The 15,692-nt window shown below is 42.5% G+C and overlaps 1 protein-coding gene across 1 annotated transcript; it reads right to left on the bottom strand.

The window, feature by feature from the left end:
• Nucleotides 1-2,380: 2,380 nt before the first annotated feature.
• On the bottom strand, nt 2,381-9,395 carry LOC121001261 (gastrula zinc finger protein XlCGF17.1-like). The gene is made up of 3 exons (XM_040432253.1): nt 9,334-9,395; nt 2,999-4,293; nt 2,381-2,914 (listed from the first exon to the last, which is right to left on the bottom strand). Exons 2-3 carry the CDS (start codon nt 3,735-3,737, stop codon nt 2,562-2,564), a joined length of 1,092 nt encoding a protein of 363 aa, XP_040288187.1. The 5' UTR covers nt 3,738-4,293; nt 9,334-9,395; the 3' UTR covers nt 2,381-2,561.
• Nucleotides 9,396-15,692: the final 6,297 nt, after the last annotated feature.

Below are 15,692 nucleotides of genomic sequence, written 5' to 3'. Positions count from 1 at the left end.
CCATAGAGGCTTACAGTACAACTCGATATTTTACAGTTACTCAGCCGTTGTGAACCTGCCATCCAGTGTGATTCAGTGTAAATGAATTTCTTGGCTGGTGAAATGGAAGAAAATAAGAAAGGGAACAAGGTGGTGTTTGTCCTTCCGTCACTTCAGCCTACGCTTGGCCTTTGTATGAAGATTTCATTCATGTGTTCCGACATCGGCCATAAAAAGCCAACCTATGAAGACTTCTGCTAATCTTAGGCTCTGTTCATTATGTGTAGATCGGGAATATTCCCCTAATGACCTCCGATGTATGACAATCCATAATATCATGCACACATGAGACCAGACACAGGACCTAAAGTTTATTTATAGCACTTTATACAATTGGATCTACATTGGCGATCAAAATTAGAGAACAACACAATTTTCGATATGTCAAGGTCATAGTGTAGTCCTATGTGAATATATCCTAACATGAGTAAAATAGCAGTATTTTAAGATTATTTCATAAATTGTATTTATTCTAAAGCACAGAATAAAAATGTAAATGAGATAATTGAAAAAGAACACTGATCAAAATTAGAGAACACTTTCAGATACCTGCAAGTTATTGGTGTTAATCTGGCAACTGGTGCAAATCTTCTTAATGATCTGACAACTCCCATATAACTGGCAACCTAACTTTCCAGTTTTCACTGACTTTGCCAAAATGGTGTGCCGTTCCAAAGTGACTGAAACCCTCCGGCAGCAGGTTGTCCAGATGAAGGCCAAAGGGGTGACCCTATCAGCCATAGCAAGAGAAGTTGGTCGTTCCAAGTCTGGGATTTCTAGAATATTGCATCTTTACAACATCACAAACTCCTTCAAGTCCCCCAAGAAGGCTGGTCGCCCTCGAAAGACAAATGCAAGAGAGGACAGGATAATGCGGAGAATCTCCATGGGTAATCATTTTAACACTGCAGCTGGAATTGCTCGCCAGTTCAGCACTGAACAGGGTAAGGATCTATCATACAGTGTCTCGACGTTTAAGAGCATTTGGACTGAAAGCACACTCTGCAGTGACCAAATCTCTCATTAGCAGAAAGAATCAAAAGGCTAGACTCACCTTTGCTGAGGAGCATGTTGTGTGGACAGAGGAGAAGTGGTCCAGAGGTCATTTTAGTGATGAAAGCAATTTTAATTTATTTGGGTCTGATGGGAAACATTATGTTCGTCGACAAACTGAGGAAAGACTGAACCCAAAGTGTGTAAAGAAGTCAGTGAAAGGTGGAGGAGGAAGTGTCATGGTTTGGGGAATGTTTTCTGCAGCAGGAGTTGGACCTCTCATACAGCTACATTGCAGAATGAATGCAAGTGTGTATTGGAACCTTTTTCAACAACACATGGTTCCTTGCGTTCATCACTCAATCAGCCAGCAATTTCCATGCAGGACAATGCCTCTGTCACACAGCAAAATGGGTAAAGCAGTTCATTGAAACTGAAAACATTGAAACAATGAAATGGCCGCCCAGAGTCCTGATCTAAACCCAATAGAAAACCTCTGGAAAATCCTTGGTGACAAAGTTATGGTCAAGAAACCCACAACAGTCACAGAACTGTTGAAGAGACTGGTAGAAGAATGGACCAAAATCAAACCACAGCAGTGTGAGAGGCTAGTGATGTCCTGTGGCCGCAGATGTGCTGAAGTCATTCAAAGCAAGGGCCTGTACACTTCTACTGATTGGTGACTGTTGTAGCCTTCAGAAAATTTAGTTAGAATCTTTCTCTGTGCTACAGTCATTGCTGTTCTCTAATTATCATCATCAGGTTTTTTGAAAAATAAAAGTTTTATGTTGATATACTTTGGTTATTTTAGAAAACACTGTTCTAATGGCATGGTGTACCCCTTACAAAAAATCCTTCAAATGATCAATGTAGATTACATTATTTCTGAAAAAAATCAAGTGTTCATAAATTGTTCTCTAATTTTGATCGCCACTGTAGATACAGGATGAACATTGGTGACCACCACCAACCCATCAGCAATGCTTCATGGCACGCTCTTCCTATCATCACTTAACTCCCGAAGCTTTCCTAAAAGCGCCATCACCCTAGTAATATCCCCCCAGTATAGCTGTTACATATGTGTGAGAGATTCAGAAATATAGATATAGAACACTTCTCATAATGATGTGTTAAAGCTTCTCTGTATCCTTGACATGGGGCAGCAACATCAGCTGTGATTATAGTAAAAGCAACCTACTTGAAGATGAAAGAGTGATAAATCCACACATGTTAAAAAGTAAAAGTCTTTGAGAAGTCCTTCCTTTTCACTATGTCACCCTGGATTCTCCTGCAGGTTGGGTGGATGTATGAATACAATAAGACGACGCACAGTTGATATTATCTGGGTGTTTTCAGCAGATTCAGGCTAATTCCACCTCAAAATAATCCCACTGATTGACCATTTATATAATGCCTGTTAATAACCTGATGGGTTTAATGTCTTTATTTTTTTTCTGATAGCATTTTCCTCAATACAAACAGCAATATGGATTCTTCTCTGTGGAAATTATCCATGTGAAGACAGAAGATCAAAATGGCTTCTCTGCTGTGTGAATTCTCAGATGTTCCCTAAGTTTGGTTTTACTAATAAAACATTTTCCACATTCTGAACATGAATATGGTCTCACTCCTCTGTGAATTTTCTCATGTACAAAAAGACCTGATTTTAGTCGAAAACATTTCCCACATTCAGAACATGAATAAGGTTTTTCTCCTGTGTGAATACTCTCATGTGTAACAAGACTGGATTTATTTGTAAAGCATCTCCCACATTCTGAACATGTAAATGGCTTCTCTCCTGTGTGAATTCTCTGATGAATAACAAGATTGGACTTAGTTGTAAAACATTTCCCACATTCTGAACATGAATATGGTTTCTCTCCTGTGTGAATTCTTTTATGTTTAATAAGACTTGATTTATCTGCAAAACATCTCTGACATTCTGAACATGAATATGGTTTTTCTCCTGTGTGAGTTCTCTCATGTTTAACAAGACTTGATTTATCTGTAAAGTGTTTCCCACAATGTGAACATGAAAATGGCTTCTCCCCTGTGTGAAATCTCTCATGGGTGATGAAATTTGCATAATTTGTAAAGCACTTCCCACAGCGTGAACATGAATACGGCTTTTCTCCCGTGTGGATTCTCTCATGTTTACCTAGACTTGATTTATTTGTAAAACATTTTCCACATTCTGAACATGAATACGGCTTCTCTCCTGTGTGAATTCGCTGATGTGTAACAAAATTTGACTTTACCATAAAACATCTCCCACATTCTGAACATGAATATGGCTTCTTTCCTGTGTGAAAACTCTTGTGTGCAACAAGATCTGACTTAACTATAAAACATTTCCCACATTCTGAACATGAATATGGTTTCTCTCCTGTGTGAATTCTTTCATGTGTAACAAGATTTGATTTTAGCACAAAACATTTCCCACATTCTGAACATGAATATGGCTTTTCTCGTGTGTGAATTCTCTTATGTGTAATAAGACTTGATTTCAGCAAAAAGGATTTCCCACATTCTGAACATGAATATGGCTTCGCTCTTGTGTGAATACTTGTATGTGTAATAAGACGTGATTTCAGCAAAAAGGATTTCCCACATTCTGAACAAGAATATGGCCTTTCTCCTGTGTGTGTTTTTGTATGTGTAATAAGACTTGATTTCAGCATAAAGAATTTCCACATTCTGAACATGAAAATGGCTTCTCTCCTTTGTGAATTCGCTCATGTCTAATACGTTCTGTTTTATTTTTAAAATGTTTCCCACATTCTGAACATACATATGGTTTCTTTCTTGTGTGAGTTTTCTCATGTTGATTGAGACCTGATTTACGGGTAAAACATTTCCCACATTCTGAGCATGTAAATGGTTTCTCCCCTGTGTGAATTCTATGATGATACTTGAGTTTGGCTTTAGTAATAAAACATTTTCCACATTCTGAACAGGAATATGGTTTCTCTCCTGTGTGAATTCTTCTGTGAGTACAAAGATTTGATCTACTTGTAAACAGTTTTCCACATTCTCCACACTGATACCTTCTAGTCCCTTTCTGCCCGGTACTTGTGGTAACAATCTGTGATTGGTCAGGAGAAGGTTCCTCGTGATTAGGGAGATTATATGACAGATCTTTATTGCGAGATCCTGGATTTACATTTTGGGTAATGAGGTTTGAAGAGCGCTGCATGATATCTTTATCTTCTACTTTATAATTTAGCATTACGTTTCCATCAGACTTCTTACTGGAATTTCCTGTTAGGATTAAAATAGATTTCATGATTTTTTCCCCCTACCACCAACAGGAGTAATTTAGAATATTCCGACATGCAGTGTTTGATGCAATTTTTAGCCAAAGCCAGAGGTGGATCCAGCAAGAATGAGGCAGGTGTCATTTCTTTATATTTCCCATTGCTTCTCAATCTACTTCTAACACTCTCAGGCTACATACAGCTATGTAATTACAACTTTATGAAGAAATGTGTAATGCTTTAGAACGGATCAATGATAGCGTCCAGGATTCTGCTCTACACTCACTTTCATTATATAAATTTAGACTAGATGCATTTCTAAAATCTGAAAAACACAACCTGCCAATCAGGCCTGGCCAACACAAGGGCCCCTTCGAAAACAATTGGACATCACTTTAAAGTGGGTTTCCAGAACTCTAATTTTGAAGACCTTGTCAGAATAAGATCAGGGGGGGCGGGGTCCAAGTCCTAAGACCTGGCACCCTCACCAATCAGATGCTATCAGGAGGCAGACATCTCTGTATGCCAAATATTGCCTGTGACAGATTACTCTAGTTACTTCTCTATTTTAGTGAACTAAGTTGCAGTAATGGCAATTGTAGGAGGGTTGGAGGCAGTTCGAGACCTCCAGACCTGTCATGTTAGGACTTACAATGTAATACAGAAACATTGCAGTTTGTTTAACCACCTCCCATCCGCCCATAGACTAAAAACGTCTGGGAGGTGGTTCTCTATCTCTGAATGGACGTTCCTGAACGTTCATTCAGAGACTGCAGCTGCACGCTAATCGTGCAGCTGCAGAGCGGGTTGCCCACTGTCAGTGACAGCAGGGCAACCCTTAGAGAAGGCAGGGACAGTGCCCAGGTGTCCCTGCCTTCTAGATCGCTGTATACACAGCGCTCACTGAGTCATGAGACCGCCGGAGCTGGGTGAGTGCAGGAGCTGTGAGGTCTTTCAGAGGCATCGATCAGCCCTGCACTGAGGCTGTATTGCGCTGTACAGCCTCTCTGGGGGGTGTATTTCTCCTGTAACTGGGGGTACTATGTCAGCCCTGCACTGAGGCTGTACAGCGCTGTATTGCGCTGTACAGCCTCTCTGGGGGGAGTATTTCTCCTGTAACTGGGGCTACTATGTCAGCCCCAGTTACAGGAGAAATCAACAGTGAAAAAAAAAAAAAGTATGACCTTATGGGGGACGAGAAGTGTAAAATAAAAAAATAAAGTGTTAAAAAAATAAAATAAAAAAAAAGGTTTCACATGTAAAAAAAAAAATCCCCAAGTAAGGCATTAAATAAAATTATATATATATATATATATATAAACAATAAAATAAAATAGACATATTTGGTATTGCAGCGTCAGTGACGGTCGGCTCTATAAATATATCACATGATCGACCCAGTCCGATAAACACGATAAAAACTAAAAACTGTAAAAAAAAAAAAATTTTGTCACCTTACATCACAAAAAGTGCAACACCAAGTGATCAAAAAGGCGTATGTCTCACATAAGGGTACCAATAAAACGTCACCTCATTCCGCAAAAAATGAGCCCCTACATAAGAAAATCGCAAAAAAAAAAAACTATAGCTCTCAGAACATGAAGACACTTAAAACATAATTTTTTTAGTTTACAAAATGCTATTATTGTTTAAAGTGAAATAATTAAAAAAAAGTATACATATTAGGTATCGCTGCGTCCGTAACAACCAGCTCTATAAAAAGTCACATGATCTAACCCCTCAGGTGAACGCTGTAAAAATAAATAAAAAACTGTGCTAAAACAACCAATTTTTTTGGTCACCTTGCCCCATAAAATGTTATGACGAATGATCAAAAATTCATATGTACCCAAAAAAATAGTACCAATAAAACTGGCACCTTATCCCCTAGTTTCCAAAATGGGGTCACTTCTTGGGAGTTTCTACTGTAAGGGTGCATCAGGGGGGCTTTAAATGGGACATGGCATCTAAAAACCATGTGGCGCTCCTTTTCTTCTGCTCCCTGACGTGTGCCCATACATCAGTTTATAACCACATGTGGGGTGTTTCTGTTTGGCTGTTAACCCTCGATGTGCTAAAGAAAAAATTGGATTAAATTAGAAAAACTGCCAAAAAAGTGAAATTTAAAAGGCTTAACAAAGGTAACTTGAGGGGCATAGTTTCTACAATGGGGTCATTTATGGGGGTATCCACTATGTAGGCCCCACAAAGTGACTTCAAACCTGAACTGGTCCTTAAAAAGTGGGTTTTAGTGCTTCTAAACATCTAACATCCTAAAAAAATTAAATGACATTTACAAAATGATGCCAACATAAAGTAGACATATGGGGAATGTTAAGTAATAAATATTTTATGAGGTATCACTTTCTGTTTTTAAAGCAGGAGAAATAGAAATTTGAAAATTGCTAATTTTTCTAAATTTTGGTAAAATTTGGGATGTTTTCATAAATAACGGGGGAAATATATTGACTCAAATTTATGACTATCATGAAGTACAATGTGTCACGAGAAAACAATCTCTGAATGACTTGGATAAGTAAAGGCGTTCCAAAGTTATTACCACATAAAGTGACTGTAACGGACCGTTTCAGCAGACAAGGGGTTAAAATCCGTTTAGGCGATATGCCCCTTTCTGAGAGACAGGCACAGCTACTGCAGGATACACCAAACTCCTGAACTGGATACAAAGTAGCACTCCAAACTGGAACCTCACGAATAGCTGCTAGCAGACGAACAGGAATCAGCTTACACTCCTGGCAATCGGTCTCTAACGGCATACAGCGGATCCCCCCAATAACGAGACAAGGCTCCGTGTTGAGGGTCAAGCAGTGGTCTGACTGTACTTCACGTACAGCCTCTTTTATTCATAAACCACAAACATAGTACTGCCCACAGGGGTTTGAAATACAACCAATCAGTAATTTACAACACATACAATGTAACTACAGCAACCAATCGTTCACGCCCCCAGAGGACCAGAATGAAGACTGTGACATAGGACAACATAACCCCACAATGCATCATGGTCTCCTCCTCTCTGTCCCGGAGACAACCTGAGGAGCAATCCAATTATCTCTGAGGACAAAGGCAGATCGCCAATACACATGTGAGGACAACAGAACAGACATCACCATTTAAACACACAATGGGACAATGGCACAATAGAAACACACCCAGCATTTTCCTCCCAAGCTGACAAGTTACACTTATATAAATTGTTACAACTTTGTGAGTTTACATTGGCCATACATATAACTTACATTAATTTAAACAGTATAACTTGGGGACAAACCTATCCAAAATTCACTTGAATAGGTTCAGGGGTTTAAAAGTTAGTATATGGCCCATAATCCAGGGGTAAGAGGCCAGCAGCCAGTCCTCTCCAAAACCTAGTGGCGAGGTTGGTTTCGCCACAGTGACATATGTCAGATTTGCAAAATTAGGCCTGGTCAGGAAGGGGGCAAATGGTATAGAACTCACAGTCACAACCTGTGAGTCCTATGCATTGATACAGCACTGACTGTCACAACCTGAGTCCTACGGACTTATACAGCACTCACCGTCACAACCTGTGAGTCCTATGCATTGACAGCCCTCACCGTCACAACCTGTGAGTCTTCAGCACTGATCGTCACAACCTGTGAGTCCTATGCACTGATACAGCTCTACCCATCGCAACCTGTGAGTCCTATACACTGATACAACACTCACAGTCACAACCTGAGTCCTATGCACTGATACAGCACTCACCGTCACAAACTGTGAGTCTTCAGCACTGATCATCACAACCTGTGAGTCCTATGCACTGATACAGCTCTACCCATCGCAACCTGTGAGTCCTATACACTGATACAACACTCACAGTCACAACCTGAGTCCCTATGCACTGATACAGCACTCACCGTCACAACCTGTGAGTCCTATGCACTGACGCAGCACTCACTGTCACAACCTGTGAGTCTTCAGCACTGACCATCACAACCTGTGAGTCCTATGCACTGATACAGTTCTCACTGTCACAACCTGTGGGTCCTATATACTGATACAGCACTCACAGTCACAACCTGCGAGTCTTCACCCCTGACCGTCACAACCTGTGAGTCCTATGCACTGATACAGCTCTCACCATCACAACCTGTGAGTCTTCAGCACTGACAGTCACAACCTGAGTCCCCTGCACTGATACAGCACTCATCACAACCTGTGAGTAATATGCACTGATACAGCTCTCACCATCACAACCTGTGAGTCTTCAGTACTGACAGTCACAACCTGAGTCCCCTGCACTGATACAGCACTTGTCACAACCTGTGAGTCCTATGCACTGATACAGCACTCGGCACAACCTGTGAGTGAGTCCTATGCATTGACAGCTCTCACTGTCAGAACCTGTGAGTCTTCAGCACTGACCGTCACAACCTGAGTCCTATGCACTGATACAGCACTCACCGTCACAACCTGTGAGTCTTCAGTACTGACAGTCACAACCTGAGTCCCCTGCACTGATACAGCACTCGTCACAACCTGTGAGTCCTATGCACTGATACAGCTCTCACCATCACAACCTGTGAGTCTTCAGTACTGACAGTCACAACCTGAGTCCCCTGCACTGATACAGCACTCGTCACAACCTGTGAGTCCTATGCACTGATACAGCACTCGGCACAACCTGTGAGTGAGTCCTATGCATTGACAGCTCTCACTGTCAGAACCTGTGAGTCTTCAGCACTGACCGTCACAGCCTGTGAGTCCCATGCACTGATACAGCACTGACCATCACAACCTGTAAGTCCTATACACTGATACAGCACTGACCATCACAACCTGTGAGTCCTATACACCGATACAGCACTGACCATCACAACCTGTGAGTCCTATACACCAATACAGCACTGACCATCACAACCTGTGAGTACTATGCATCGGTACAAACTATTTACCCAATATTTTGTAAAAAAAACTAAAATTGTTTATTAAAAATAAAAAAAATTAAAAAAACGAAAAGAAACCTCTGAATCCACTTCCTCCATTTATTATTCCATACCTGTGGTCACATGGACTGGAATGTCCTCCTCCACCTCAATCTTACACGGGGGATCGCCCATCATCTGCTCTTCTTCATCCTCCACTTTAATAACCGTCAGATCTTCCCCCTGATTTGTCATCTGTAACAATTCAGGACAATACAGCAGACAGGTGGGAAATCTAACAGATCCACATAAGAGACCCCCACCATCTATGACCCCTCTATGACTGCAGGACCCCCCGATATAGATGTGTATAGGGCTCAGCTCCATCTACCTGATGGTTCTCTGGGAGCTTCTCCTCTGGGCAGTCCTGGGAATACAGAGGACGGGGACATCTCTCGGGGGGATTTCCTTCTATGAGTCCATCTGTAGGAAACACACAGGGACAACAGTGTCATGTGAAAAGTGACTTTGTTCAGCAGACTGGGATTAAGATTGACTTTTTTTTTTAAGATATAATGAATCTTCTAACAATCTTAAAACCCTAATAAGCATGTCTGCTATAAGGCTGGGTTCACATCACTGTTTCATTTTCCGTTCTTCTCACCGGTTCTGCACGTCTGGCACCTGTTTTTTAGATGGAAAAAAAGGTCCTGCATGCATAACTGATACACAGAATCCATTATTATTATTTTTTACAGGATCCAGTTTTTTTTTCTGTTCTTCTGGCGGAAGTGACATCCGAACTCAATGTATAAGGTGGCAGATCCTGTTCCAGAATCTTTTTACTATCAAGCAGAACCATCAAATACGTAGATGTGAGACTCTTTCCAAACAGCCTCTAAAACACTGATCCGGAACTTCCCGATAAATTGCGTGCAGTCGAGTAGGGACTATATATGCTCCATGCAAAACCTTAAGTGCCGTTTTTGCTACTTTTGCTCAAAAAAGTACAGTAGTGGTTCCAAGGCCCCATAGACATAGTGGTATTCATGTCAGCCTCCCACTGTAGCATAAAGGGTGATTTATCTCTGTATTGGGATCCACTGATCTCCCCTTATAATCGGGAGAGGTTGCACGGGGAAGTGGAGCGGAATTTGCATATGGATTCCATAACTCCGTTCTTGCTTAGTGGAAGGGCTCGTTAAAGACGATAGAAAGTGGAATATCTGTTGTTTCCTCCGCCGCTCTTCGTGTCGGGGTTTGCATAGGGCAGGGAAGCTCAACCTGCGGTCCTCCAGCTGTTGTAAAACTACATCTCCCACCATATTATGACAGGCAATCAAATGATTTTTCTATGTCCAAAGTCTGGACAGATTTTATATGATCATTAATGCCTGTTATATTAGATATGTATTGATGGTCTTCACATCTGATGATCTTGGCAATCCTCAGGAGATATGAGCTCAGGGATCTATTCACAGAGGTCTCCATGTTACTGCAGGTCTTCACAGCATTCCTCTCCGCGGTGCTAGTGAACCCTGGCCCCCTGCTAGTGATAGTACAGACAGAGGAGACAGAGGGTAGTAGTTACATGTTGGGGGTTGTGAGAACAAGCTGCAGCATTCTCTTCTCCTGGATTTGCCAGTGATACTGGGAATTGGGATCTTCCAGCATCTCCTGTATATCTGATGGGAATAGACGACAACTTCTAGTGCTCAGAGTCAGGGCCCATCTTCGTTAAAGTAAAAAGTTGCGATTTCCAGCTGACCATAGACGAGGATGCACAGAACAAGACCGGACCAGTCTTCTAAGTAACATACGGAAGAAATGAGTCCCAGCATCTAGAGCTTCAGAAGGTTGCTTCGTCTTTATTCGGATTCATAAAAGGAATACATTCAGCATGCACCTCACCCACCAACGTGGCTGGTTAACATGTTTCGATCTATTCAGTTCTTAATCATAACCTGTTGGAGCACTTGTACCCAGGGGTATAAAAAAGTACTCCACGCCCCAATCATGGGGGTGGATAGGAAGATCTAAACTCCTCCCGGGGACGAGCCTCCCACGAACACCACAACCACCGCCATACGTCATAAATACTGCTAATTCCAGCATATAGAACACATAAGGCTACTTTTACACTTGCGGCAGAGAGATCCGGCAAGCAGTTCCGTCGCCGGAACTGCCTGCCGGATCAGGCAAAATGTATGCTAACTGATGGCATTAGTAAGACTGATCAGGATCCTGATCAGTCTTAAAAATGCCTGATCAGTCGAAAAAATGCATTGAAATGCCGGATCCGTCTTTCCGGTGTCATCCGGCAAAAACGGATCCGGGCATTTATTTTTTCACCTTTTTTTCAGTCTGCGCATGCGCATACCGGAAGGACGGATCCGGCATTCCGGTATTCTGAATGCCGGATCCGGCACTAATACATTCCTATGGGAAAAAAATGCCGGAATCCGGCATTCAGGCAAGTCTTCAGGTTTTTTAGCAGGAGATAAAACCGTAGCATGCTACGGTTTTCTCTTTGCCCGATCAGTCAAAACGACTGAACTGAAGACGTCTGATGCAAACTGAACGGATTACTCTCCATTCAGAATGCATGGGGACATACCTGATCAGTTCTTTTCCGGTATAGAGCCCCTGTGACGGAACTCTATGCCGGAAAAGAAAAACGCAAGTGTGAAAGTAGCCTTACAAAGTTAAAATAATCCTCCGCAATTCCCTGTAATGTCCGTATCATAATCTGGGCACTTTATAAGCGGAGGTCACAAGACAATTTCATGATGGTCCTAACTAAGGGCAACTTAAACAAGTGACAGATCCCCTTAGCTGAATACAGGGTCACTCTCTTTATTTACCCCACCTGTTTTGCCAAAATCTTGTATTGAACATCTTCAGTGCATAATGATGAGTCATGAATATTCATGAGCTCCTGCCTTTCCCCGCCCACCTGTTGCTGATTAAGTTGGAAAAAATCCAATCAGAGGCGGGTGGGCAGGAAGAGGCGGGAGCTCATTGACCTGCGCAGGAGCGGTTAGGATTTAAAAGTGAGGGCAGCAAAAACTGCTGACGGATCCTCTTTAATGTGTGATAAGTGCAACTGAAAAACACTCATTTGTGAGAATAATAAAATCCCTAAAAGGAAACAGTTGTGAGGTGTTATAGAAGTAGGTCTGTTTTCTGCCCCTCTATTCAATAGCGGGTATGTCATACCATCAACAGTGGGACAAAGTGCTGGTGTGAACAAATGTCTAATGGCAAGAACCACAAACAATTTCTTGGAACTGAACTTCTCTACAGACATCTGGTCTTTGGTACTGGCTGAGGGTAACCTGTATTACTGATTTATACATTTTCTAGGATGTCTAGCTCAACATTGATAATCCTTTACACTCCACATATTTGCCTTATCTCTCCCATTTACATGTTCCTGGGGCATTTTCCTCATCGAAGAAACATCACAGAAGACACAAGCACCATAAGTAAAGAGCCTCTTCCTCATCCGCTTCCGAAGTACAGGTCCTCTCTGAGGGAGAGATTATTTTTATTTTTCATAAAGACAAAGCTCCTACACTTATAAAAGCTGTAAAAGTGTTATGGAGATGGACGAATCACATAGAGATGTGGTAAATCAAGATTACCCGAGAAAAAAGGTGAAAGTTCTTCCTAGTTATCAGGACTTAAAAATTCAGTTTGAACAGGGCTGGTCCAAACCAGATGAGAAACCTAATTTTGGCTCATGTTAGCAATCAGTATACAAAATTTTACCTAAGGAATCAGAAGAGTGGCAATCATCACCTACAGTTTATATTCCTTTCGCCAAGTTAACCAAGACTTCAGTGTTTCCAGCTGCCGAATCCTCTCTCCTTAAGAATCCACTTGACACTTGTGTGAGCTTCCATGTGCAAAGCCTTTCTAACGGCCATTGTAGCCTGAGCCTTCAGACTCTGGTTGATTCAAATCTTCCCAGACCTCCTTAAAATGGGCACCAAGAAAGCAAAATTTTGAGGACTTGTCTTAAGTGGATGCTTGAAGATTTTTCAAAGCTGTCTGAATTCTGCCCACAATAGGATCTTGCACTGGTAGTCCATTATCTCACAGGGCCTCCATTTGAACCTTTGCAACAAGCCTCTCTAAAGAAAACTGTCAGGAAAAGTTCTAATTTTAGTTGTCATCTTGAATTCAGAACTGCTAGTGCTCTTCTGTACAAAAACTTCCTTACAAGTTAGACCAGAATGTGTAATTTTAATAACAGTTTTTTCATTCTTAGCCATGGTCTCTTCTGTAGCCAACCTGAAGCAAGAGTACGTATTGTCTGCACTTTCCTTCTCCAGGAGGCACTGCACCTAATGGACATAAAGAGGGTCTAACCTAAACTGAGAAAACATCTACCTTTAGGAAGGATGTATCCTCGTTCCTTTAATACCAGGGCACTAGAATGGGTCTTAAGGCTAGAAAAACATCTTTGTCAAGATGGATCAAGAACATAATATCCTACGACTTACAAAACTGTAGCTCTGTCTTCACATCTTCAAATTAGGCCACATTTGACAAGACCTACCATCTGTACATATGCTCATCTCTCTCTAGTTCAAATTTGCCATGGGGCCTCCTGGGCATCTTCTAACAACTTTTCCAAACACTAATGGCTGGATATTGCCTCTGCTGGCTCGAACTTTGGTGTGGATGTGCTGTCTAATCCTGCTAGTTTTAACCCTTCCCCTTTGATCTGTTACTTAAAGGGATTCTGTCATGACATTTTAGGCCTATTACCTAAACATATGGCCAGGTCCGTACTAATAACCTGAATCCGAAACTGTCCTTATTAAATCTGCCTGTGGCTCTATTAGCACATAAAACAGGTTATTATAACCTGTCATTCACCTACCTAAGGTGCCCAAGGGGACGTCGCTTCATACAGTGTGCCCGGCTGCACCCATCTCCGTCTGGTGCCCAGCGCCGCCTTCCCAGATGAAATCACCGCCTTCCTCACCTCAGCCCCGCCTCCGTAATCGTCCGGTCCCTCTGCCAGATCCCGCGCGTGCGCACTAGGCATAACCTGAGGGACCGGACGATTGCGGAGGCGGGGCTGAGATGAGGAAGGCGGCGATTTCATCTGGGAAGGCGGCGCTGGGCATCAGACGGAGATGGGTGCAGCCGGGCACACTGTATGAAGTGACGTCCCCTTGGGCACCTTAGGTAGGTGAATGACAGGTTATAATAACCTGTTTTATGTGCTAATAGAGCCACAGGCAGATTTAATAAGGACAGTTTCGGATTCAGGTTATTAGTACGGACCTGGCCATATGTTTAGGTTATAGGCCTAAAATGTCAGGACAGAATCCCTTTAAAAAGGTTTTTCGAGATTTTGCTACTGATGACCTATCCTCAGAATAAGGCATCAGTATCTGATTGGTGGGGTCCGACACCCGGGACACCCACTGATCAGCTGTTTGAGAAGGCAAGGGTGCTCCTGTGACTGTCGCGGCCTTCTCTCTGCTTACCAAGCACAGCGCCCTACATTGTATAGTGGCCATGCTTGGTATCACACTCAGCCCCATTCTGTGGGTTGTGCCTAGGCCATGTGACCAATGAACGGATCGTTACTGGCCTAGGAAAAGCAGAGAGAAGGCATCGGTGCTACAGCAAGCGCCACTGCCTTCTCAAACAGCTGATCAGCGGGGGTCCCGGGAGTCGGACCCCCCACCACTCAGATACTGATGACCTATCCTTAGTAAAATCTCAGAAAACTCCTTTAAATTTCACTCAGTGCTGCCTGAGGAAGTGAGGATATAAACGTACCTGTCCCTCAGTATCCAAAGGCAGCACTGTAAAATTATTTTGTTGCTGAATAAAACAAGCTTCTTCCTGGTCTCCAGGTAATCTTGTATCATTGGACAACTGGTAACTGACTAGCAATCTTTCTTTCATCTGTCCTAATTCGGAGCAGTTCACTTAAACACTCAGTGCTGCCTTTGGACATCAAGGAACAGAAATTTTCAGGTAAGTAAAGATTAAATCTTACACCCACTGCAAACTGTAGAAACATTTTCTCAGCCCCACGTTCTTGGGGTACCCCATTATCTCCAGGTCACATTCGGCCTTGTGACATAATCATGGGTTACAGACATCATTTATAATGCTGTGTGTCTCTGCTTGACCTTCCTGCTACAGAATCATCTGTAAGAACGGAGGATCACGCTCACACACGGAGTGCGATTCCCGCAGTGGACTCGCTCGTGTGAAACTTCAGCTTCAACTGGTCACAATTCAGATGTGGGACAGCGAGAGACCAGACATCAACTCAGGGACTTTCCGCTGAACGTCTTATGGCGTTTATCTTTTGGACAGCTGGACAGCGCACTCCGCCTTTCCCAGGAACAGCCTTTGCTAGCTTTGGCTGGGATATTTTCCCACAACTGCTAGAAACATGGGACCTCTCTGCCCGGTATGACCTCTACTTTGAGCTCTGCATTAGTGATGAGCA

This window comes from Bufo bufo, chromosome 5 (genome assembly GCF_905171765.1).
Source record: "Bufo bufo chromosome 5, aBufBuf1.1, whole genome shotgun sequence".
NCBI classification, from domain to species: Eukaryota; Metazoa; Chordata; class Amphibia; order Anura; family Bufonidae; genus Bufo; species Bufo bufo.
Note: the sequence above shows the minus strand (reverse complement) of the source record. Positions and strands in the feature narration are given on the sequence as shown.

Bases quoted from the DNA above. Each gene is read 5' to 3' on its own strand.
- LOC121001261 (XM_040432253.1), bottom strand. From the start codon at position 3,737: ATGTTCAGAATGTGGAAATTCTTTATGCTGAAATCAAGTCTTATTACA. The intron at 2,915-2,998 runs GAGAAAAACCAT...GAATTCACACAG, and splicing joins ACATGAGAGAACTCACACAG to GAGAGAAACCATATTCATGT.